The sequence below is a fragment of the Cataglyphis hispanica genome, chromosome 21, assembly GCF_021464435.1.
Source record: "Cataglyphis hispanica isolate Lineage 1 chromosome 21, ULB_Chis1_1.0, whole genome shotgun sequence".
Lineage (NCBI taxonomy): Eukaryota > Metazoa > Arthropoda > Insecta > Hymenoptera > Formicidae > Cataglyphis > Cataglyphis hispanica.
Window position 1 is genome coordinate 4224331 of NC_065974.1, and position 25873 is coordinate 4250203.

A 25873-nucleotide genomic window follows, 5' to 3' on the forward strand; every position below is an offset into this window, starting at 1 on the left:
ATTAACATCTTTAACGCACTTTTTTTTACAATTAATCTCTGTACAATAACCGATGGGCTAAAATATTCCACCTACGCTACGATGATAATTAAGCTGAGAGTGTGGAACGTAATCGTAGCCTTGATCGTACCAATCCGGCGTCGCCGCCATGGTATTCGTCGTACTTGACGACTGGGTATTCTGTGTCGATGGGTGCGATCCGTGCTGATGACCGCCCGTGTGACCCGAGCCGTACTCACCGCTCTGGAAATGATTGAACTGTCCCCAACCAAGCTGCGTCCTGGACCAATCGGTACTACCTGAAGATAAAGACGAATCCCGATAGAGATTTTGATGGAATTCTAAAGATGTAAAATTTTTTTGAATTAATTGTGTATACATACATGTACTCTAACAATTTCAGATTTTAAATTCGAGATCAGCATCTCTTTACAGATTATTTTATTGGAATATTAAAAAAATGAAGATCTATAAATGAGAATTTTTTTTTTTTTTTATTGATCTTTATCAGAGAGAGAGAGAGAGATGTGACAAATAAATTTTTTCAAAAATATTAGAAACATGAAGATATTCTTGAAAGATACTATAATCTTGAAATATCTTCTAAGAATTTAGAGAATCTTAAAAATAAAATAAAATAAAATTCGAACCGGTATTGTGCGAAAGCGACGCGGGCGCGCCGTGCGCGGCTGGTGGCTGCATCGTCGACACCTGGGCGAGCTGCATGGAGGCCGCGTGCGCGGGAAGCGTGCCGAGATGACCGGAAATGGCGACCGCGTGTCCTTGGAGAGCGCTGCTCATCGTGGTGGGTACCTGGGCCATCTGAGCCGCGACAGCGGTGCCGGGCACTTGGTGCACGCTGCCAGGCGCCTGGTGCAACGTCGTCGTCGGGCTGTGATGCAGGGTCGTTGGTACCTGCGGTATCCCGCCCGGCATCTGCGGTACCTGCGGTATCTGTGCGAGCTCGTGGCTAGCCGCGGCGTATTGGCACGGTGTCAGCGGCAGGCTGGCCACTGAATGTGCTATGCTACCGGCGTGTTTGCGGAGGCGCGCCCTGCGATTACTGAACCACACCTGAAGCAGCGCACACGATGCCTTGCGATGGGATCGGTTTGATGGTGATCGCGATAACGAAGCGCTTGTACCGTACATTATCTTGAATTTTTATACAAATTTCTCTTTTTTTTTTTTTTCAAGAGAGGCAGTTTCCTCCATACGTATAATTTTACATGAATAATTTATAAAATCTTGATCAAACAAATATATTGGCAATTCTGGATAAAAGACACTCAAGTACAATTATTTTTTATAACATTGCTAAAATTATATAATATATTCTTCTTTTAGGATTAATATTGTCATAATTAATGCGAGATGTACCTGTATTCTCGCTTCCGTCAATCCAGTCCTCTGGGCCAATTCCTCTCTGGCATAAACGTCTGGATACTGAGCACGCTGGAACGCAGTTTCCAATTGTTCGAGCTGTTCACCGGTGAACGTCGTTCTGCTTCTACGTTGCTTTCGCTTAAGTGGAATGCCCGGCTCGCTCTCCGTGTCGGAGTCATCACCGCAACGACCTGAGGATCATAAAAACGACAATCATTATATTAAGAAAATCTGAGAAAAATGATCAATATATATTATTATAAAATAATATCCAGATAATTTGTCTAGGTTTCTTTCACGTTAATTAATCTCACTGCGAGATTTCGATATAAATATCTTTCGTATGCAGTTAGTATTATTTTAGCTCACATGCTTCTAAATCCATAGATAAATAACTTATTATCATGATACGATTTAAGAAATTACACCAAAATATGTTATACATATTTTTTAACATATTGTGTTGCGATCTATTTTACGTACATCTATTTTAGATGCAAATTTATTATAAGAACTCAAGACACACACATAGAAAGAGACCTGTGACGAATTGACATTCTTAAACGGGCATGAAAAATGTTGTAGTCTGCTTGTGACACAAGTATCCTAATTTTTTTTCCTGGTTTAACATAAACAAGCATTATCCGTTCCGTCCGAGAGACTGAATCGGTGACTGGATCGGTGTCAAATGAAATGTCATTCACGATTGATTCGCAAATTGTAAGCATGTTTTTGACAAAAATTTCGAGCTATTAAAACGACAGTACGATGTACAACGACGGCTTAAATTTCGTGGCGATTATTAATTTGTGTTAAAACAGCCGTCACTGTTAATTAATAAATCGTCGAAAAAGTCGCACTATCATTCGGCTCGTCGTCTTTCACTGATGAGCTCGCCTCTTTCTCTGAATGGGATATTGATGAGACGATGATCATCATATGTACAATGTGCGTATCCGGCGATGGCTATTGCGCATAGTCATCGTATTTCTTACGGCTTAATTGTTTCCTATGATTGAAATCAAGACGTTTCACCTAATATTTCAAAGAAAATTCTAGCATATCGTCACGGATTTATTTTCATAAATTATAATATAAAACGAAATGATTAATTGTATTGATAAAAGAATACTTTGTTATATTTTATACGGATATTTTACTTCTTTTTTGTAAATTAAATTAAGAATTAATAATGTAATAAGTATATAAATCTCTATTTATTTATGTGTCGCTATTATTCGTTGATGTATAAGCGCAAAAGTTTCTGATGTTTAATCCTAATTTAAATTTCTTTCAATATAACTGCTTGCACGATACGGCTTCACGTTTTCTGCGTATGCACGCTACATACGCCGCAGTCATTAAAGTATCCATAAAGTCCTCGTAAAAGGCAAGCAATGGTCACCTCCAATGGTTCACCGCCATCTTGCTGCGTTTTCATAGGATTGATACGTTTTATGATCGACTGCCTTTCATCGTGATCGGTTGTACTTATAAAATTTTATCGTCGACGATGATGATTTCCAGCAGCTTTTATAAAAGCCTCTCCTGTTAATCCGTTATGGAAATTACACACACTGTCTAAAGTAATTAAGATCTTAATGAAGACGAACTCTGTAAATTGCATTCCACTGTCTGTCAATCCTTTTTCCCTTTGCAAATCAAAATTTTATATCTTTTTTACAATTTTTTCTTGGGAATTAATTTCTTTTCAACTTTTGTTTAAGCATATTTCTCCGCTTTGTATATTGCTTTTCTTTTGTATTAAGATTAATCTTTGTTTCTTGCTTGCTCATAGAAGAAGCTATGTTTTTGTGAAATTATTTTTTTTTTAAATTTTGATGCCAATGTGTTCAGAATCTTTTAAAACGTCGAGCAAACATATTTTTATAAAATATCCGTATGTGTGTATGTATGTGCACAAAAAAACGTGGTTGCTCTAACTTCCATAAATTTTGAGATAACGGATTAAATTTTTTTATATGAATACAATATTATTAAAGGTTGATTGGTATTGAAAAATATGATAAGAATTGGTAAAAAGATTTATTCTTTCTAAAATTTTTCAATAAATGTCTGTGCATGCTTTAACTTCCACAAATTTTGAGATATCGGGTTAAATATTTTTACATAAATAAAATATCATGAAAGAATAATTGATATTGAATTTGATGAGAATTGATGAAAGAGTTCATTTTTTATGAAATTCTGAATTTGTCTAAAAAAAGATGTGGCTGCTTTAACTTCCGCAAATTTTGAGATATCGGGCTAATATATTTTATTTCATGAATAGAATGTCATTAAAGGATGATTGGTATTGAATTTGATTAGAATTGTTTAGAGTCTCGGGACGAATATTATTCCGTGCAAATCATTCCGTATTTGTAATTACGATTACTGATATTATAAAGGGAAGAAAATAAAATTATGAGGAAGCAATGTGCAAGTTTCTAACTTACAACAATCTTTTACTTGTTGAAATTTATTTTTCTTTTACAGATGAAAACTCAGACTGCAGAGAACAATATCAACTAATATCCCGCACAACCAGTCAGATTGCAAAAATCTTTCCGTTTCATCGCCGTTCAACCGTTCGATGCTTAACATTAGATCCTCTTCGAAGGATCCTGCAAACTCCTTAATATCCTCGCATTCGTTCCGAAAACATTTCTATGCAATACCTCTATCCGTGCCATTGATACCTATTTGGTTGAGAGAACCAGCAGCTCGTGCGTTCATTTTTCTCGCAAGGAGAGAAAAAAAAACACGTATATATACTGAGCAAAGAAAAGCCATTGATAGAAGAAACTGACCGGACTATACCATCGCTAAATATTTGCCCCTAAGTCGATTCTCTCTCTTTCTCATTGTCCCATATTAGCCCCGTATTATCGTTCAATCGAGCGCTCTCTCGCGGACTATTGTCCGAATCGTCGTGCTTTCGCAGCCATTCTTAGCTTATTCGCGTCTCTTTCTCCGTCCTCTATCGACGTTTTGAAATAAAATTTAATCTCTCCTGCTCGCAGTTCTATCGCCGGTCGAATGCACATCGAGAGTATACATCGATCGAAAGCATGAGTGGCTTGTTGTGACGCCAGTGAATCCATCCTGGCACAACGAACGGGGATTAGCTCGCTCTTTTATTTGCCTACCTGTGCCAGCGCGCTATCGTCGATTTCGCGATGCGGAATTAAACGGTGACGACAGTAATTCTATTTCTTACACCGATCCGCTCAGTTAATTTCTCGTTCGATTGAAATCGCCCAGATTTCTTTCTCAAGCATCGCGTATCCAAACGCAAGCGTTGGCCGGGATTCCAGATTATTGTAAAAATTATATACAAATTTATATGACAGTTGAAATTCTGAAAAATCTACCCGTGTTTAAATTGCAAAATTGAGCGGAGATGTGATACATTTAATAGATTCAGATTCGTACTGAATAGATTTTACATTTTAATTAAAGAAACTTCTGATAACAAGTAAAACAAGTAAAAAATTGTGCAAATTAGAAATTTGCATATTCCTCATAATTTTATTTTCTGCCTTTATAATATCAGTAATCTTTTTTTAAATAAATTCAAAATTTTGTGAAAAAAACTCTTTCATCAATTCTCATCAAATTCAATCCCAACCATTCTTTAATAATATTCTATTCATGTAAAAATATTTAGCCCAATATCTCAAAATTTGTGGAAACTAAGCACACACACACAGACATTTATTGAAAAATTCAAAATTTCATAAAAAATAAACTCTTTTACCTATTACAGCAAAACTCTTTTCTGAAAAATTTAAAATTTTTTAGAAAATAAACTAAAAATAATTATAAAAATAATTTCATCGATCCTAGCCAAGTACAAGACTAACCAACCTTTAATGATACTTTATTCATATAAAAAAATTTAGCTTGTTCTCTCAAAATTTACGGAAGCAACCACGTCCTTTTCGTGCACATACACACATACAGACATTTTGTAAAAATATGTTTTTTCGACATTTCGAGTTTTTAAAACATTTTGAACACATTGACAGCAAAATTTGAAAAAGTTTTTTTACAAAAACAGAGCTTTCTCTATGAAGAAACAAAAATCCGATAAGAGCGTTTTTAACAAATTCACTTTTGATATGTAATAAGTTTTACATTTTAACTAAAGAAACTTATGATAAAAAATGTAATCAAGGACTTTTAAATATAGCCTAAATCATCATTAAAAAATCATCACTAAAATTCCGACTGTGTTTGTAGGAATTATATCAGATTTGCGCAAAGTCCCAAGATCGGCGGACTCCTGTATCTTGTCAAAGTACCTGCTGTTTTTCCTCTTACGTACAGTAGAACCTGCCCCACGAATCTCATGCCGATGGACAATGAACGATGCCTCTTTCTCGTGCGGTTTTTCACTTTGCCCGGCGGGAAATGAAACTAACAGCGGCGAGGGGGATTGCGGCTTTCGAGTATACAAGAATTCTCAGCGGCCGTCCTTTGAACTCGAGTCCATTCTACTTATTGTGCGACGTTACATTTGTCAAAACGTAACGTGCCTTCCGTGCATATGCAAGCGGACACGCCGGCGTCTAACTTAAATAACTCACCGAGACATTCGGCAGAAGTAGACAAAAGATGCGGTGCTTTTCGGCATATCCATTGATTTTGCACGACAGTATTAATTGTCAAGATAATTTTTTTTTTTTGCAATAGCAGTGGTAATACTTTTAATATTAAGTTTTTATATCGGCTATCTGATTTCAATATAAATAGGCAATCTGGAAAAATTGTCATTTCAAATACAGAATATTTGATCGATAAAAATCGTATGATAATTTTTAATTACTTTGAAATCTCGAGGAAGCATTCGTTTTGCTCTTTTTTAAATACAAGATATGATTCTGGGTCAACTAGGATTGACATCGATAATGCATCAAGTGATGCATGGGACGACGAAGAGTCATCCCTGATGACGGTTGAAAAGTTCACTCTCCTGTACTTCGCGCTGCCTCAAGTGCATTATGAAAAAACGATGGACATCTTTTGACATTCACCATCATCTTTTCCCTCGCTCTTCCACTTCTCGCCACCTGTGCACGACGACGAGGCCGGTGACAAGAATTTAAACCTGGGTTCCGCCACCTTTACTGTCTGTAGATGCAACTTGTCTCCAGGCCATTCTCCCATTCTTCCGTTTGTCATACGAGGAACGCGGACGAACGCCGCCAAAGACGCCGCCAAAGGAGGCCCTCCGCCGTTCGACGGTCACGACGGGTGAAAAAAAAGGTCACTTCACTACCTTTATCTATTTTTTTCTAAGTACGCACCGCGCGATTAAAATGCATACGCGCGCCTTCGTACTCCTTTCAAGAAACAAAGATGAGTCGTTGCGCAAGATGCGAAGAACGACTAGAATGCAATCAGTACATAAACAAATTACTTAACATATATATGGACTTTTTAGAAAAATATATTTTTCAAAATTAGTAATAGAAAGTACCGAGAGATTTGTAAAACACTTTTCTGTATAATTCTTTTATATAATTTTTGACACACAATGGCCTCCTTTCATATCTTTAGCGTCAATATTAAAGTCACCACATTCCTCCGAGCAGTATCTATTGTTTTATTCTGCGCTGCCAAGCTGCAAGATAATAGAAAACATTTTAAAAACTTTTTAGGAGTATGCTTAGGAATATTTATATGTATCTTTGCATAAATAGATTCAAAGAAAAATATAAAGTTTAACATTTTCAGTCAAATATCACTTTTCACATCAAATACGATATAAATTTCATGTCAACTTATTGAATTTTATTATTTATTTATTATTATAACTTTATAATTGTTTATTGCTTCCTCAAAGGGAAAGCTTTGTTTCCGTAAAAAAAATTTTTTTTTTTTTCAAATTTTGAAGCCAATATATTCAGAATATTTTAAAACATCGAAAAATCACATTTTTACAAAATGTCTGTGTGTATGTGCACGAAAAGGACGTGGTTGCTCCGCAAATTTTAAGATATCGGGTTAAATTTTTTTATATGAATAGAGTACGATTAAAGGTTGTATTTGAATTTGGCTAGGATTGGTGAAGGAGTTTGTTTTTTTATAAAATTTTGAATTTTTTAAAAAAAGGGTGTTGTCGCTCTAACTTCCGCAAATTTTGAAATATCGCGCCAAATATTTTTACACGAGACATTTTTGCTGATATCACAAAGGGAAGAAGATAAAATTATGAGGAAGCAATGTGCAAGGTTCTAGATTTTCTAATAATTAAAAATTATTAAAAATATTAAAAATTACAAACAGAAAACTAGAAAGGTGTGGCATTATGGTTAATTGACGTTTACATTTTTTCTAGCATCCCGTCACTTCGCACGTTGGAGCGTCAGTCCCTCGTTTCCGTCCGCCCAAGTTATCTCAGTGCGACTAATTATCAATTATCATTATTGGCTCGTTCGGTCGATCTTTTTTTTCCGCGCTATGGGCGAGGCGGAAGGGGGAGAGGGAGAGAGAGGGGGAGAGGGGATAGTGCGGAGAACGGCCAGGTGTGTTTCTCTCGCGGCCGCCGTCGAGAGGCAGGGCGGTGGTGTTCGGCGAGTCAGCATTCCTTTGCGCGGCCTCTGACATCGGCGGTCCTCTCTCAGAGGATTCTCTCTCTCTCTCTCTCCCTTCGATCCACGGGATCGCCGTCCGACTCACCTCGTCCCGCTTCTACCGGCCGGAAGAGAGGAAAAAAAAAAAAGAGCGGCTGTGCCCGAGAGCACGGGGGAGACAGGGAGATCGGGATACCGTCCGTGTATATGTGCGCGCGATCGTTTAGGCGCCCATATGTTGGACTTGTAATGAGAGAACGAACGTGCTCTCCCGCGCCGGGACAGGGAGGCGGGCACACTCGATGAAACGCTTTATAGATTATCGCCCCGGCCGAGAGAGAGAGAGAGAGAGAGAGAGAGAGAGAGAGAGCCATTGTTTTATCGCGCGCGGTCGCTCCCCCCTGTTAGCGCCTGGAAATGTCAATTATACCAGAGGGTGCAATTAAGCCGCTCTGTATATCTCTCTGATATGTTAGACCTCTCACTTGAATCCTGACGGACGACGAATCCTCGTCTCGCATTAGATGCACCTTATCCCATTCTTCGAATTCCTTCACATTGAAATCGCCGCGGACGAAAAGTCACTCGATGAACTTTTAATGCATTAATTAGAATCTACGAATTATTTTCATCACGGACAAGCGTATGAAGCGATCCGCTGTTTTATTTATACATCTCGTTGCGTTTCGTCCTCATTCAAGGATTGGATGATGTAAGGACCGACGGGAGCCGCAAGCGCCGTCGACAAACGACAAAAGTTACAACGCCCGGGATGAGCCAAGCTCGCTTCATATCCAAGAGTGATCTTGTCTCGGGATCATCATCGGGTTGACTCGTTGATCGGCACAATCAATATCGGCCTCTCGATGATGAAAAGCGGCCGATCGGGCCGTGAATAGGCCGCGTGAAAAGACGCGTGTAATCAATTACTGGGAAAGGGGAAGGGGGTTAGAGGGGGGAGGGGGGGGGAGAGGGAAGAACGGGCGGTCCTGCGGTGTCGAGAGCAAATATCTCATTCGTAGCAACGTCATCCAGAAATGTGCCGGTCAGCATCCCTGCTGCGTGTACGTTTCCTCTTACACGCGTGCGTATACACGCGTCTTTTGCCGCCTCTCGTCTCTCTCTCTCTCTCTCTCTCTCTCTCTCTCTCTCTCGCGTGTACGCGCGCGCGGTTCCATAATGTATAGTGTACGAGTCATTTTACACGATTAACACGTTTGCCACACCGAGCGAGATTACCGTAAATGCAGTAAAGTAACTCAGTGCCATTACCGTTAACGGTGAAGGCTAATGCCTGGTGTATTCTCGGTTTTCTCGGAGAACGTTGTAAAACAGTAACGCACGTTGTAATTTAGTAATGCATAAAAGTACTTCTCTTTCGCAAGAGCGTCATTCATGTTACGGGAATATCGGAAGAATACATCGAGGCGTGTGAACAGGGGGGCAAGAGGTGGGAGCATTTGCGCCCCCCTCCCCCTGAAATTAGCAAAAAAAAAATAAGCATTTGCTCTTTGAATAAAGGAAAATTGTAGGAATCTTGCTGATCTCTGATCTAATTTATAGGAAAATATTTTTTGTTCTGACTGAGAATATAATTTTAGCTTCTCAATGCCTGCCTTGCTCAAATTTTATTCATTTTGTCTGTTTTTTAAAAATCAAATAAGATCTCAGTTTTATTTATTATTTAATCATTGTTTGTCTTTGCTTTGTAACACTTGTAATTATCAAAATGATAGACATTTGATTTCAAAATGATGGAAGGCTGATTTTTCCAAAATTGAAAAAAATAGAAAATAGCTGAAATCAAATGAAAATAATCAAGACATAAAACAAAAAAAAAATAAATAATTAAAATACAAGAATATATAAAAAAAAAATTAAAAATTAAAAGGAAAAAAGACAAAAGGAAATAAAAAATAATAAAAAAAAGAAACGCAAAAGAAAATATTTTTTCTCGACATACATCTATCTTGTCGCGGTGAAAAAGCTTTTACCAGCAAAAGATATATAAATTTCAAATTATAAGTATTCTAATTCTAGAAATAATATTTCGAATCATGCTCCCTCTCCCTAGAAAAAATCTTGCGAATGCCCATGCGTGTGAGCTATTAATTAGTATCTACGATTCACACGGTCACCCGTGTTGTAAGTTTGTTTTCTCAGTCACCATCTATCACACGAAAATCTTTCTGTCCTCGATGCACAGCGATCAAAGCAAAAGAGATCCAAAGTTGGACATGTAAGAGAATATTTTCAGCGGGATTCGAAAGCATATAATGCACATTCGGTGGGCATGATGTTCCTTGCGAAGCTCTGGATGGAGTCTGTGTGTAAGAATCAACGACGCAGACAACGGTTACAGGGACGCAAGCAGCATCCGTTGTGGCGCATGTAGATCGTCGTCGCTTTCCTGCTTATTCCCTTTCCGCTTTCCGCGTGTCGAATCGGCCGCTGAATAGCGGAAAAGGTGCCGCACCTTCGTAAGCTATAAATCTAGCCGGGCCCTCCCGATTCTCCACCTTTCCACTCCCGTCGCTCATGGGGGTCCGCTGGATGCGTGTGTGAGGTCCCCCTAAATGGTAACAAATGTCCTCAAAAACGCCAACAATGAGCCTCGAAGCGGTTGACATCCGAGAGCACGGTCTGTCTTCCTGTCAACGCCCGTGTATACGCGTATGCGTGTGCGCGCTTCTAGGGAGGAGGGAGGGATGAGAACCGGTAGTCAGTAGGTACGAAAGTTGGTGGCCGATCTGGACGATAGAATTTTCGCCGGTACATGATGAGCCGCTACAATTAGACGGTGTTAGGTACACTTCAGGCACGATCTCCGCCGGTCGGCGTCGTTGGTGGTCCGTGTAAGGGCAGTTGTGATGACGGTGCAGAGTCTTCCTCTATTTGCCGGACAATTCCGTCCTTTTCTCCACAAACAATCGCTTCTCGATTATGACTCTCAGGATTATTATGCACTCGTCAAGCTCTCTCTATGAAGAGAAATATATATTTATTTCTCTATAAGAGAATATATATATATATATATATTTAGAAGATACTATCTCTCTGCATAATATCTTGTATTAAATGATACATAGAACTGAGTTGGAGATATTGTCAATTGCGTTTTAATGATCGAGAATTCGGATAGCTTTCTCTAGGAAATTTCAAACGAACGTTGACAGCATCGTGGTCAGTTCTGACCTGTCCTTTAACCAGACCACCAAAATTACGTGGTTAACTATGTTTCAAGATGACATGGGCAACCACGCCCATTAGTGAACTGCATTGTTGGTGGTTTTTTAGGAAGAGCACAAACGTGCCGCTAATTTTCCTGGCTCATATCGATAGCTTCCAGATTTGTGGAAACTTGACGCATTCTTCGACGCATTCTTCTACAATATGACGGTGTCTTTCATGTGTTTCATTGTTGAATTGTTGCCCTCTTAAAATTTCAAGCGATTTCATTTTATTTTATTTTTTTTTTAAATTATTTAAAAGATACTTAATACAATTATATATTATTATTTATCATTAATTTTCTTTAATTTTTATCATTATTTTTTATAGATATATATTATCAACTATTTTTTCACGTATTTGAAAAATATAAAAATTTAATTTTGCTCTTTTTTGCAGCGTGAACATTTTAATATTAAAAATATCTTTTTCTCTCTACAGAATAAATAAAAAAAAATTATACAAAGAAAAAATATCAATTTTATTTATATAATACTTAAAAAAAAAAATTATCTGAGATTACTCTAGCAATATTGAAGAATTTATGTTGAAGTGCAATACCGTGTGTTTGCAAAAATACTCGAGTACAAAGTATCTTTGTAAAATGATCGACTGATTCTTCTCGAGCGATATTGCTACGTAATTAATATTTTTCTACAACACGCGCGCGAGCATCGACTCTTAAGTGCGTCCGATTAAATCGCGAACTTAATGAAACACTGCGATGAGTTGTGAGTCGACGTGACTGAAAATAAAGAGTAAGCCAGAAGAAAATATGTAAACGACGTAAGAAATTAATATAATAATATAGCCACGGTAAGATTTGCCTACTGGTTAAAAAATATTATCTTAGAAATTAGAGTAGTTGATATTTAAACTGAGATATTTAATCTGTCTTTTACTGCAGATTATTTATTTATATAAAAGATTAAAAAATTATTAACTATATACAAAAACTATATAATAATTGTTTTGTGTACAAAATACATAAATCTTGGGCTAATAAAACTTGGACTCTTTTTATCGGCAAAGTTCTCTAAAAGAAACGCAACGACAAATTGCGTAAAATGTAAGGATAAGTAATTATCAATCAATCCGAAAGGATTATCTCGCATAAACTCCGAGCGCGCCTTTTAATTCAATCCGGAGGTAAGGCCGCGTCTGTAAAGACACACGTCTTACGAGTATGTATCGCTCTCGGAGGATTATACGCTCGCGTGACAAGGATCGTATCCCGTACTCCATGATACTTGCAGCCCGATTCGTGCAGCGCATTAGATACACACTTTGATATCAGCCCCGACAGCCCCGACCAGCCCTCCTCTCCCTTTCTCGCGTCCTTGCGCTCCTTTTTTCGTCCGTGTAATCGCTCACCGACTTCTTTTGCATTCTTCATTGCGTCGATGTGTCGACTCTCGAAAGCGACTCTTCGCAGATGAGGATTACGAACCGACAGCGAGAAGCAACAAAGTATTACGCTCGATATGACGTTGATAAAGTCATGAATAAATTAAAGGGATCTATAATTAATCCTGTTTTTCTGCAAAAATCTTTTTCCACAGACTAATGTAATATTGTGAATAATCAGGTCGCATGTTTCTTTTTTTTTTTTTAATAAAATAATACATAGTAAAATTAAAAAAATGTTTTACGAGAAATATATATATATATATATATATATATATATATTTTTAAATACTTAAGATTATACGTTATCTCATAGAAATAAACAAACAGTAAATAAATAATGAAAGCAGTTTTTTCTTGTTGCCGAAATGATGGATTCCACTTAGCCATGAAAGTAAAGCAAAAATAATTTATCTAATATTAAATAAATCATCGTACTAAATGAATCCATTCCGATATTATCGCAGTTTCGAGAAATTTTATTGATTTTTTGCGCGCTGATAATGACGCGCTGAGCAATTCACGATGGCCGAACAATGCGAATGTCGATCGGCGCGATGCAATCTGCAAATTTGACTGCGAATCGTGCATGCAAATCGACAAGTCGACAAGAAAAGATATCTCGCGCGATGTACGCTCAAACATTTAAAACAGTATTTCTCTCTCTCTCTCTCTCTCTCTCTCTTCCTCTCTTTCCCGCCCTTCTTCGAGAGCGATCATCGATCGTCGATACAATCAATAAACCTGATTGTGAATCACTTAGCGGCGTTGTTCATCGCGCGGATACTCTCTCGATCCGCTTCGGCCCCAGAGACGAGATCCGAGAGAGAGAGAGAGAGAGAGAGAGAGAAATGGTATGAGAGAGGAATCGAGATAGATATACATATTATATACGTGTGCAGCGAGGGACGGGGGTGGCGGGGAAGGGGAGGGGACGCAGAGAGGAGGGGTAGGCAGGACCCATTAGGCTAATCCCTCGTCGGCGGCCGAAGCCAAAGGAGCGGAATAAGAAGGAATAAGAAAGCCACAGGCTACGTGTCATTCCTGCATCGCCTGCCGACACCTATACCCCGACCGACACCTCCGCCATAGTACGAGTATATCCGTTCAGAGGTGCTCCCTATCACGATTGCCCTCGCTTCCTATTCCGCGCGTGCGAAATAAACTCGTTCCTAAGTTATTCCATCGCACGCGGCCGATTACCTCCCCTCCCTCCCCTCCCCGCAGTGATAATAATTCCGCCTTATCTGCTCGTGGAAAAGCGAGACGACGCAGTATCAGAAGTGGTCGAATATTTGACAACGCGAGATAGATTTGATCGGCGGTATAATTTCAGCGAGATTCTTATAGAAATTATCAATAATTTGAATTTACATCTAATGATTCTGAATTTTTATTAAATTTATTATAAATTAAAATTAAAATTGAAGAGATAATTAGCGGATATTTTTTTTACACATATGTCAGATTAAATCCTCTTTTATCATATGTTCTTAAATATAATTCTGGTTATGGAATTATTTTACGTTTCAATTTAATTATAATTTCGTGGAAACTTTTACTGAAATTATCAATAATTTAAATTTATGTCTTATAATTTTGAATTTTTATCAAAATAGATATAAAATTAAAATTAAAGTGAAAAAAAATAATTAGCTCAGATATGCCAAGCAAAATTCTCTTCTCTCATATATTTTTGAATATAATTCTGGTTATGAATTATTTTAGTTAATGAATTTCCGTGGAAAGTATCCACTTTCTAACGGCACTCGCGATATTTTAATAGCAGTTTAAGTGTTTCTTCGCGTTTGATAGTAATGGCAGGAAGTCGTAAAAAGCCGCGTCCATTTCGGCGTTTATTTATTTTTACGGCATGTAAAAGGCGACCGCTTTTGTCTCGAAAATTCACATTAGCGGTGCGGCGGCGCGGACAAATTACATCTTTAAATTCAGTCGATCGACGTTAATCAATTTTATTGACCGCGAAAGCGGTTAATGACGAATAAACAGCAGTGCGAATGAGAGCCGAATGCGTACCCGCTCGTTAAATAATTATTCATTTTTGTATAAAGATTCAGCGTGCACAAGGACGAGCGGGTGAGACGCGCGGACGAGATTTCTATCATCGTAATTTTGGGGGAAAAAAATTACGAAGCGCGTGCGGCAGTTACATATCGCCGAGTCGTGCATAATTAACCGTGCCGAAGGAGATACGCATCTGTAATTGACGGTTTCGCGATTTACCCGGATTGCGCGATAACATTTCCTCAGAGGCGCCTTTTCATTGGCGAAATTCACGCCTGATTCTTAATTATGGTTTTCTCGAAATTTATCGAGTGCTTCTGGTTATTTATGAGCGCGCGATATTTTTATTGCCTTCCCCATTCACGCATTCCGATTTTACTTCACTCTAATTTTTTATTCGAATTCTCCACGACGCTAAACATCACGATCGCACGCATGCGCGGCACAAAAAATCATTTCCGTTCTCGATTAGATTAATTAAAAGAAGAATCTCGGGTAATCGGCGGAGGGAGCCGGGAATGAGCACCACTGTCGACGTGTGGCAGGCGGTCCGTTTGATCTCCGCGGGACCTTCGTGGGGCCTCTGGGCCTTGAAGGCCCTCCTCTTGCCTCTTGGCTCTTTCCTCACATTCTCGATGGTCCGCGATCGAAGGATCTTTTCTCGACCCCGGCAGCGTCCTCTCGCCGGCCTGACTTTTTAAGACTTTGGGACACCTGTACCGCTAATTCCTCCGTGTCTACCTGTATCAATCACTAAAACAGATTCCCGCTTCGCGCTCATAACAACTGACTGATCGTGTATGCCCACAAATAATCTGGATTAGGAATCGAGTTATTTCGTCAAAGTGACATGGGGATCTGGATCGAGAAAAATCAATGTGACAGGCATATTCGTGTAATCAAAATTGTGTCTAATATAAAATTATTTACGAATTGTTGTGATTATAGTATTCATAAAGAGATTATCATATTTCTAATTTATCATATTATTAATATATTAGATCTTACAAATTTTATTATTTATATTTTTGATTTATTTTAAAATAATATTTAATTCATGCAGGACACAATTTAATGATGCAGAATAAAATGCATTTTTCATTATCTATAAAATCCGAGAGCTCTGAAATTACGATAAGAAAATTATATACAGAATTAATTCGTTATCCAAGGAATATATATTTGAGAAAATTTGTACGCGATTATTTTTGTACACCAAAAATATTATAGATGACAGCCCCGAGATATCTTCGAATAATCAGGCGGGACGCATCTTATGCGAAACCGTCTCGGAAATCTCGGAAGGAGGAAGACGACGACGACGAGTCGGGATGGAAAGAAGCGGGATAAATATCCCGCGTCCTGTAAGATATTGACACTTCTGTAATCCGTTTGTCGGACGTGTGGGCAACCTGGCTAATCCCGCTTACGCCCACCGGAGATTAAATCCCGCCGGTCCCCGATACCGGCCTCGTTCAGACTAACTTCGGTCTCTAACAACGAAGGCGAAAGCAAAAGACGCTTAAGGGGGCTCGCGTATATATATATATATATATATATATATATATATATATATATATATTTACGCCTGCGTACGTCAAACGGAGGTCCACAGGCGGAGGTTAAAAGCTCTTGATGCTCGATCCTCGAGACGATGGATCGCGCGCGCGATTCTCTCTCTCTCTCTATTTTTTTTATCTTTCTCTCCTGCGTTCCATATATTTCTCGCGCCCGATATCGTGCGCCGGCACGGCGCGGCGCGCTTTGCTATTGGGTCTGCCGCGCGGACTTCTTCCTCTGCTGCTGACAGCCTAAAAGGGTAATTAACCCTTCGACTGTCTGACGTGTGAGAACTTTACGCGGCTTTCGGGCGTTTGCTCGTTTTATTTTCGCGATAACGATCGAGCGAAGCGATATTTAAATCGGATGAGAACTCTTTCTCTCTTATATCGATTTAGCGTTCAGAATTTATCCTGCAGAAAGTAATTCAGAATATAAATGGTGATAAGTGTGTTGTTAGAGAGGACTGTGGGAAGAATTTAGACTCACCGCCGCCTAATATGCCATTGATGGTGTAATCCTTCTTTCCGTCATCCCCTGGTCGTCCACCTCGAAGAAGTCTGCTGATGGAGCTTACGCTTGGCGGATCTGAGAAACCCTCCTATATGCAAACCAGATTCATTAAAACTGCATATAATGTGATTTAAGGATTTTTTGGCTGTATACAATAGTAGGAAAAAACTGTCAAAATTTTTAAAGAGACATATTTCTTACGTTTATATTGTTTGAAAAATCAAATAAATAAAATCAAATCAAATAAATGAAATAAAAATAAAATCAAATAACTAAAATCTGGATTATAAGAAGAATTAAAATATCACCAAATAATATAGTTTTTAACGTCTTCGTAAAAGAAAATAATTATAATTAATATCTTTCCCAATTTATGACAAAAACGTGATCGTGAGATTTTAGTCCCTAAAATTAACTATAAGAAACAAAAAAAAAGAAAAACGAATAATTTGCAGAAAGAGAGAAAGAAATAATATTTGAGATAATATTTTTCTACAATTTTTAGTAAATAATTTTTAAATGAATAAATGGATCTAAAGTTTTACACAAATATTTTTAAAAATCTTCTTACATATGTGAAAATTTTTATTTTGTTGGCAATGTTTTTTCCTTGTCAAATTTGTTTTACACAAAAAAATGTAGTAGAACGGTGTACAAAATTTTCATGCTTTTATTAATGCTTTGACATATGACACATACATCATACATCCTTAAGATTAGTGCGAGTTAATTCAACCTCAATTGTTTTTTAGAAATAGAATTAAAACAATTAAAATTATTCAATGCGGAACTAAGGATTTCTTCCCGCCAAAAATTTCTCAGCCAAGAAAATAAATCCGAGATTATATTATGATAACGGATTATGAAAAAAAAAAAAGATGGTTCTCTTGTACTCGCCCCTATCTTTGTCTCTTGTTTCTATATATTAATTCAACTCGCATAAAAATACTCGCAATTTCCCAGATAGTGATTGCTAGGTTTACGTAAAGTTTCGCACATTTCCGTCTCGATCGAACGTTCGCCTCTTCGCTCCTAGATACCAGCAAATGCGAATTGATTGATCGTAGAATTATGTGTATCATTCGATCCGCGTGTGGCATTTGCAACTGCAGACTACTGCACTACAATTTGGCGCGATTATTTTCTCATGTCGGCATATACATTTGCGCCGTCGAGATTCAACGTTATTACATATTGTAGTACGTCGGAACCGTTACACGCGCGTTCACCACAACAGGATACTTTCGCGAATCCAGGTTGCTCGGCGTCCGATCACGAAATGAAAGCTGCGAATAATCGTGAAAATCGAAAGCAATCTTTCAAAAAGCGACGATCAGATTTTTTTGCGCAGTTACTGAAGATGATGTGAACGATAATCTTGAACCTCTAAGCGAATCGGTCATTCGAGGTATGGCATAAAAAGATCTGTTTTTTTTTTTTGTAAGAAATAAAATAAACATTAATTTAAAAGCACAAATTTACACATACATACATGATGATTTTGAGGAAGAAAATTTGTTATAAATGGGATTTTTTTTTTTCGCTTTAATCATTGTAACTTTTTTATGATTTCTTTTATATACATAAAATAAAATCCTGCTCTGTATAATTATATCAGAAATAAATTAATTACGAAATCTAAACAGAATTACTGCTTAAACGACGAATATTTGTCATGTTCAAGATATACAATAATCTCAAGTATCTTGAAATAATATGAAAGTTTTGTGAATAGATGAATGTCCGCGCGATCGTTAATCAGTTTTTCATGATCGCATCCTAAGAAAGGAATTTCACTATTGAATATGAACAATGACCGCAAGTCCGTTATTCCGATTGTGCGAAGGACGGTTCTTCCTTAATTGCAATATTTCAGAATTCTTGTAACACACTTCAAGATTCTTGTAACATACAGACCGTTACGGTCTGAGAAAGCTTTGCAACAGATCACAGAGACGATAATCGCGTTGGACCATTAACTTCTTCAGAATAATTACAGTTTCAACGAGGTTAATAGTTGGCGATGGATGGTCACCGCAAGATGAGCGATCCTAATACCACAGTATGCCATACGGGAGTATAATAGCGCTCAAGGACTAAATAGTAGTACAACTCACATATATTATTTTTCTTGTTATAAATATGAAAGAAGAAAAAATTGTGCAAATTAGAAACTTGCACATTGCTTCCTCATAATTTTATTTTCTTCCACATTTTATTTTAGAAAAATTCAAAATCTCATAAAAAATAAACCTTTTCACCAAAATTCAATACTTTCAAAATCATCTCTTTAATGATATTCTATTCATGCGAAAACATTTAGCCCGATATCTCAAAATTTGGGGAAGTTAGAGCGTGCGCAGACATTTATTGAAAAATTCAAAATTTCATAAAAAAATAAATCCTTTCATCAATTCTCATTAAATATTAATCATCCTTTAATGATATTCTATTCGTGTGAAAATTTGCGGAAGTTAGTGCAACAACATTTTTTTTGAAAAATTCAAAATAAATATTTTTTTTAAATAAATATTTTTATAAAAAATAAATTCCTTCACCCATCCTAATCAAATTCAGTATCAACCAATCTTTAATGATACTTTGTTCATATAAAAAAATTTAGCCCCATATCTCAAAATTTGCGGAAGTTAGAGCAACCACTTCCTTTTTGTGCACATACACACATTTTGTAAAAATGTGGTTTTTCGACGTTTTACAACATTCTGAATTGGCATCAAAATTTGAAAAAAGATTTTCATGAAAACAAAGCTTCCTCTATAAGGAAGCAATATCTGTTAGCATAATAAATAAATAAATAAAGCACTTATTATAATATAAATCTTTTAAATTTGAAAAACCAAGTAAAAAAGTTGAACTCGCATTTTATTAACATTTAAAATGTTTCAAAATTCGATTTAAACATCAATCTTTGAAATAATAGGCTCATATATAACTGCAATATCATGATCAAGATCAAGATTACTCAAGTCGAGTCCATTTAACTGACATAATAGATTGAACGAGATATATTAGATGTAACTCGGATATAGAAAGTTTATTATAATGTTTCAAGATTTCTGCACATATCTCGTAATTTCATATCAAATATCATAAAGTTTCGCCACACGTCGTCATACCTCATCAGCATCGTCTCGCAAAGCCACGAAAATCTCCGTTCATACGCACGCGCCGATATCGATCGGCGTTATCAGTGGCGTGATCGCGACACGGCGGCGATCAAGTGCGTGCCAAACGATGCGATTCGCTAAAGAGAACGAGATAAATAAAGAAAGCGGGAGATGTAAGATCGAGTGAGCATTATCCCGCGAGCCGCAAGGTGAAAGAACTGCCTTTTGCCTTTGCCGAAGATTTAAAAGGAGGAAGAGCGTAGTGCAAGCGTGACAGAGAGCGGCGGCGTTTAGATAAAGAGAGAAGGGACGAGGCAGGGGTGATGGAAGAGGAAGAGAAAAAAAAGGAAAAGGGGGTCGTCGGTGTCGATCGCTATCTGCTGGATCGCCGATCTCAGAAACAATAACGATCCTTCTGTCGGTGGTGGCCGAGGCGTCGGGTCCCGGGCGATGACAGGAAAGAGAGAGAGAGAGAGAGACGAACGTGGACCCCGACGAGGCGGCTGGACGAGCGGGAGCGACGAGGAAGAGATACGCCTTGAGGGCCTCGGGGTCCAGGAACGCCTCCTTCCAACATTAAATGCCGTATTAATGCCGTCCACGACTGGCCTGCCTCCACAACTGCAGCGGCGTACGTGTTCTCGAAACCGTTTTTCTCGTCCTTCTCCACGACGGACGGCTCTCTCATCGTCCTCCCGTCTCGCTTCAGAAAAGTCGCCCACTCTCCTTCTCGAACGATGTTTTCGGCGATTCTCTTTCGCTTCTCAATAAATTCTTCTTTCGCCTCTCCGTCATTCGCTTTCCCCCGTTGCGCGTCAAAAGTAGTCTTGATATTGTCTTGTCTCGATATTCAAGATAAGATCAGTACAAGATTTTTAATTAGTTTTCAAGATCGTCAAGATTATTCGTTTTTAAAGAAATCTAAAATATGTATATTTAAATCATTACATTATACAGACTTGAAAAGTTTTATTTAATAAATAAAAATATTTATATTAACAAATTTAGAAACAATCAATAAACAATATAAAATTTCACACAATTATTCATCTGCACAAAACTTTGCACACACACATGTACGCAAGCATGTACATGCATATGTATATATATTCGTTATCTTTTTAAACACACGCATGTAGTATTTAAAAAAAATAAACAAACAATATCAATAGTAATAATAATTAGCTTAAATTATGATTATACATATATTATAAAGATTATATGTATTGTTATATATTACTTTTGAAGCAACTGTTAAATATTAGATAAAAATTGATAAAATCGTGACAAGGCAATATAAGACGAGATTTTTTCTTTCGTTCTCTTTCACATACATTCTTCCTTCTTTCTTTCCTCTGTACTCACTTTCGTTTTTTTTCTTTTCTTTTTTTTTGTATATCCCGGTAGTTTTTTTTCATAATCTCTCTCGCCTGTATTTTTGCATACGCACTCGTTCTCCTCGATTGATACGTTTTCTCCTTATTGTCGCTCTCGCGGCCGATGCGCATGATGTTTCTTTCGAGCGAGATTTATCTCTCTATCGAAAAGATCGCCCTCGGCAAGGGAGGGCGTTTCAGCATCGAAGCAAGGCGAGACTTCCTCCGTCGGAATTTCGCACGGTTTTGATTTGAGAACCGCCGTCGATCTTATCGCGGTGACACGTAAAGATATTCCAGATCCCGATAGCCGATACTTAAACTTGACTTTTGTTGCCTTGAGAGAGGAGTGCTACCGCGACGATTGAACGTGATGGATCAAATAAAAATAACACAAGCTTGGAATTAATCGTCAATCCTTCCCACGTACTTTGAAGAAATACATTAAAATTTTGAGGGATACTTGAAAAAAATTATCCCTATCTAAATTAATTTGCTCGTGAGTGTGTGTATATATATATATATATATATCAATGACACTCATTTCTTATTTTTTTTTTTTTATATTTTTCTTAATTTATAATTTATCAACACCTACGTTCAGCGAGACTCGTAATTAAATATTTTGTTAAACTTAGCACCGACATCACGTGGGTAATTAATCTTCGCTCTTTGCGGTAATATCTTCTTCCGTACGTGTACCACGATGATGTTTTTTTTATCTATAAAAAGACATCAAGGGATATACGTCGGGATTGGAGGTAATGCGGAAGAAATTATTCACGCGAAGGTTTATTTGTGTGTATGCGTGTGTGCGCGTGCGTATACGTTTGTGCGTGCATGCTCGAAAATCGAGACGCGGAGGTGTTACGCCAATGAGGCGTGGGTGTAGACGGCGGTCAGTAACGTATTAAAGGACACGCGAGTTGCCCGCGGCCGCTCACGTACCCCGCCGTTCGCCTCGTGCACAAGATTAAAAAGCCCCATTGAGTATGATTCCCGAGAGAGATAGAGAGTAGCCGCGCGCGGAAAACATCCGTGTTCGATTGAGGGATCGAGCGATGGCTCGCGGGATTTTCATCCGTGGAAAAATGCCCGCATGATCGGAATAATGAATCGCGGTTTCAAAAAGCGAATTCGAGAGACGCAAGTGTCAAAGATATTTGAAATATTTTTACACGACTTGCATACATGGTTTGTCCATCTTTGTGGTAATAAATTTTAATTACACTCTTGGTACAATTAAGATTATATATTTTTTTTAATTACATTCTTGATATTATTATATAGTTTTGTTTTTTAATTCTATATATTTTTCTTAATTATCAATGCCTTTTAATTTCCATTGAAAATATTTTATCTTCCTGGCTTTCACTATAATTTGCATCAAATTTATATATGAAATCGTATGACAATTATTATTGAAATATTACCGTATTTCTACGTTTTATTGTTTTATTAATACGAGACTTTTACAAGGCATTAATTTCTTTTTTACTTTATTTAAATAATTAAAGTGAAAAAATAATCTAAAAAAATTTAATATTCAAATCATAATTTTTACCTTCATAAGTTTGTCTCTGATCTCCCAGGAGAATATTCCGGGATTGTCTCTCTTCAATTCCTCGATCCTCGCCTCGACTTCCGGCGTGGCTACGCGCGGTTTGCTACCACCAATTACGCCCGGACGAATGGATCCAGTTTCTTGATAACGATTCAGGATTTTCGAGACACAACCGTGTGAGACGCGGAGTTGTCTGGAGATCACGCAAGGACGGACCCCGGCGGCGGCCATTTCTACGATTTTCAGACGGATATGATTTGGGAGAGGTCGCCCGTTGATAAAGACCCCTCCTAGCTGATTCATTCGGCCTTGTCCTGCAAGAAATAATCGAAACATTAGTAGATCTTAACGATTATTCCGTGTCGTGACTATTAAAATAATAAAAATATAAAAATGAATTATTAAAATTAATTTAAGACATACATCGCGCAATCTGAAATATTTCAAAATAGATATTCTCCTAACTTTACTTAGGCATCACACACAGGATTAAGAAAATTGTTAACAATCTGTGTGCATTGAAAAATATTCAATCTTTTGCGTTGCAAATGTCAAACGATAACAAATGTTTATTTTTTTTTTAAATAAAAATTGCGAAAATATTCTCTACAAATAATCATAACTCGTTTTTGTTGAAAAACGCGATGAAGGTGACGAAGGAACCGTGGAGAGGGTGGGATGGGGTGGGGGGAGGACGGGAGAGGGGAGGAAAAAAGCGGTCTCGTGGAAGGTCTTGTAAAGCGCAATTGCGGTGATTGGGCTTGAAATTAGCGGCGGAATCGGACTGGGGCGCAAACATGAAATCAGATAACAGGATGGCGAGCAGGAGCACAAGGAGAGAGGATACCAAAAACACGGCTAACAGCCGTAAAATTGAAGAAGTTATGCGCGCGAGGAGGCGTGCACCAGGCCGTTTCCAGCACTAACGAGTATAGAGTCGGATCGTTAGTCGAATTAGCCACCCTTTCTGTACGTGACATTAGCTCCCGTATCATCAGGCCCCGGGTAAGTGCGCACGCGGTGCTGCACGCGTAATTACTATGTTTACGCATTACGGACGCTCCGTGTACACACAACGGGAGACGGGCAATTATAATAATGGCTGTTCGACCGCGTGCCACGCCGCGACGGAATGTCTCATTGTCGCCGGATCATTTTCGATCACCCGGGGTCCTCTTTCGAGAGAATTCGAATTAGTTTTTTTTTTTCAGCCTTCGTGCGCGCGCGCATACAACGAAATAGTAATCGTCATCAACACGTTCGTCACGTTGACGTGAACGGCTCTCGGCACATCCATTTCAGACCACGTGCGTTCTTGCCTGGCTCTTGCGTGCGACAAAAATGTGTACTATGTTAATTGAAAGAGTTTTTCTGTTCAGCTACTCTAATAAATGTACGAACATGATTATAAGAATACTTTTTTTATGAAACTTACTTTTTATTATAATTTTTTAGAAAACTTAAAGATTAACGTGTTTTCTTATGTTTATTTTTATTTTTATAATTATCTTGTTGTTATAATTATCTCTATCCGATCAATAAAGCATAGTAAATTTTGCACTTTGTTTGGCTAATATTTTTAACATAATAATCTTTTCAAATTAAGCGTCTAATTTCTCTTTTCATTTGTCGAATTACAATTGATTAGCATAGATCTTTTAAACAGTGTTATTAATCATAAGCTATATATTACACATATATATATATATATATATATATATATATATAGTCTATTGAGTTTTAATGAACTGGTTGATTATCTGTTTGGCGAATACATCGTCTTGCACACACTATACACACACACACACACACACGCACAAGAAAACATGATCACGTTCTACACAAGGGAACATTGTGTCATGCCTATTGATAAATATCCATATCCAATACAGAGCACGATAATAATCAAATGTAAATTTGTCTTACTCAATTTCGAAGGGACCTCGCATTAAAGATGAATATCAATTAAAACGCAGCGAAGGGGAATGTTTAATATGCGGCTAGCAAAGGCGCGTTACCATTTAATTTACGACGGGGTCGTTTCGCTCTGGACAGGATTGATTTATCAAAATCACACGGCGGTGCAATCGATCGAATGTGTGTTAATGGCGATCGTGACTGAATTTAATTATCGTCTTAATAAGCGAGTACAGGACGATTAAGCGGCCACATTGTTACCGACGCCAGTGTTGCGTAAATTATTTAATCGCAGTAATGGGATTTTCAAATGTGACGATTAACGTCAGTGTAATTCGCCGCAAATGCACCCTTTTACGCGAGCTGTTATTATATCGTCGCAGATAAGATCTGAGAATCGCTATTAAGAAATGCAAATCGCAAAACTATTTCCATTAGAATATCTATGCATTATAATCATTTCGAATTGTATTTGAGCAGCGTAATTATAATGTGTTTAATTAATTTAGTTAAAAAAAATTTAATAATTCACGCAAGCAATAATAATATTCCTACTTTAACCTTTCAAGAACACTCGCTCCTCCTTGTTCCTCCTTGTTAAATCCGTTAAAGTAATAAAAGATTTAATATTTTTGCAAATTCTTATCTTACTCGCAAAAAGCAATTTTTTTTTTGTAAATCTTAATTTGAAATTTTTAAATATTGATTTGTGAAATATTTCTCTGTTCAATTTTTTTAATAAAGTCTCGTTTATAAAAACGAAAAATGACATTTTGATTATCTTCAACTGTCATTCTACTAATCAAACTCTGTTTTCTGTTTTAGATCGATAATGATTTGCATAGAGATCATTCGTGCAGTGCAATTTTGATCGTGTGAGACACGAACCAACCTTGGAACGGATATCCGCCGAAGATGGGCCTCATTCCGCTGGTGACATCCATGCCGCCGGCCGTGATCCTTGCTGCGTTACTCGACACTGGCACACACTGACCGGAAACTTCACTTTTGCCACTTTTACGCCGAGAAGCGCGCGTCCCTTGCACTCGCCACTCGCCTCAGAAGGAAAAGACTCTTTGTCTAGCATCCAGATTCGAAGAGAGAAGTGGTCGCGCGTAGATCCAGGTAGAGTGATTCCAGGTAGACGTAGAGGCCGAGTAGGATCGCGCAGGAAGGATGAAG

General features: G+C 37.8%; 1 protein-coding gene across 1 annotated transcript; it reads right to left on the reverse strand.

The window, feature by feature from the left end:
• Positions 1 to 25873, reverse strand: LOC126857212 (protein gooseberry-neuro-like). Its single transcript, XM_050606419.1, has 6 exons — positions 25584 to 25873; positions 22775 to 23088; positions 16683 to 16794; positions 1381 to 1577; positions 651 to 1074; positions 1 to 299 (listed from the first exon to the last, which is right to left on the reverse strand). The coding sequence occupies exons 1-6, from the start codon at positions 25633 to 25635 to the stop codon at positions 58 to 60; spliced, it is 1341 nt and encodes a 446-aa protein (XP_050462376.1). The 5' UTR covers positions 25636 to 25873; the 3' UTR covers positions 1 to 57.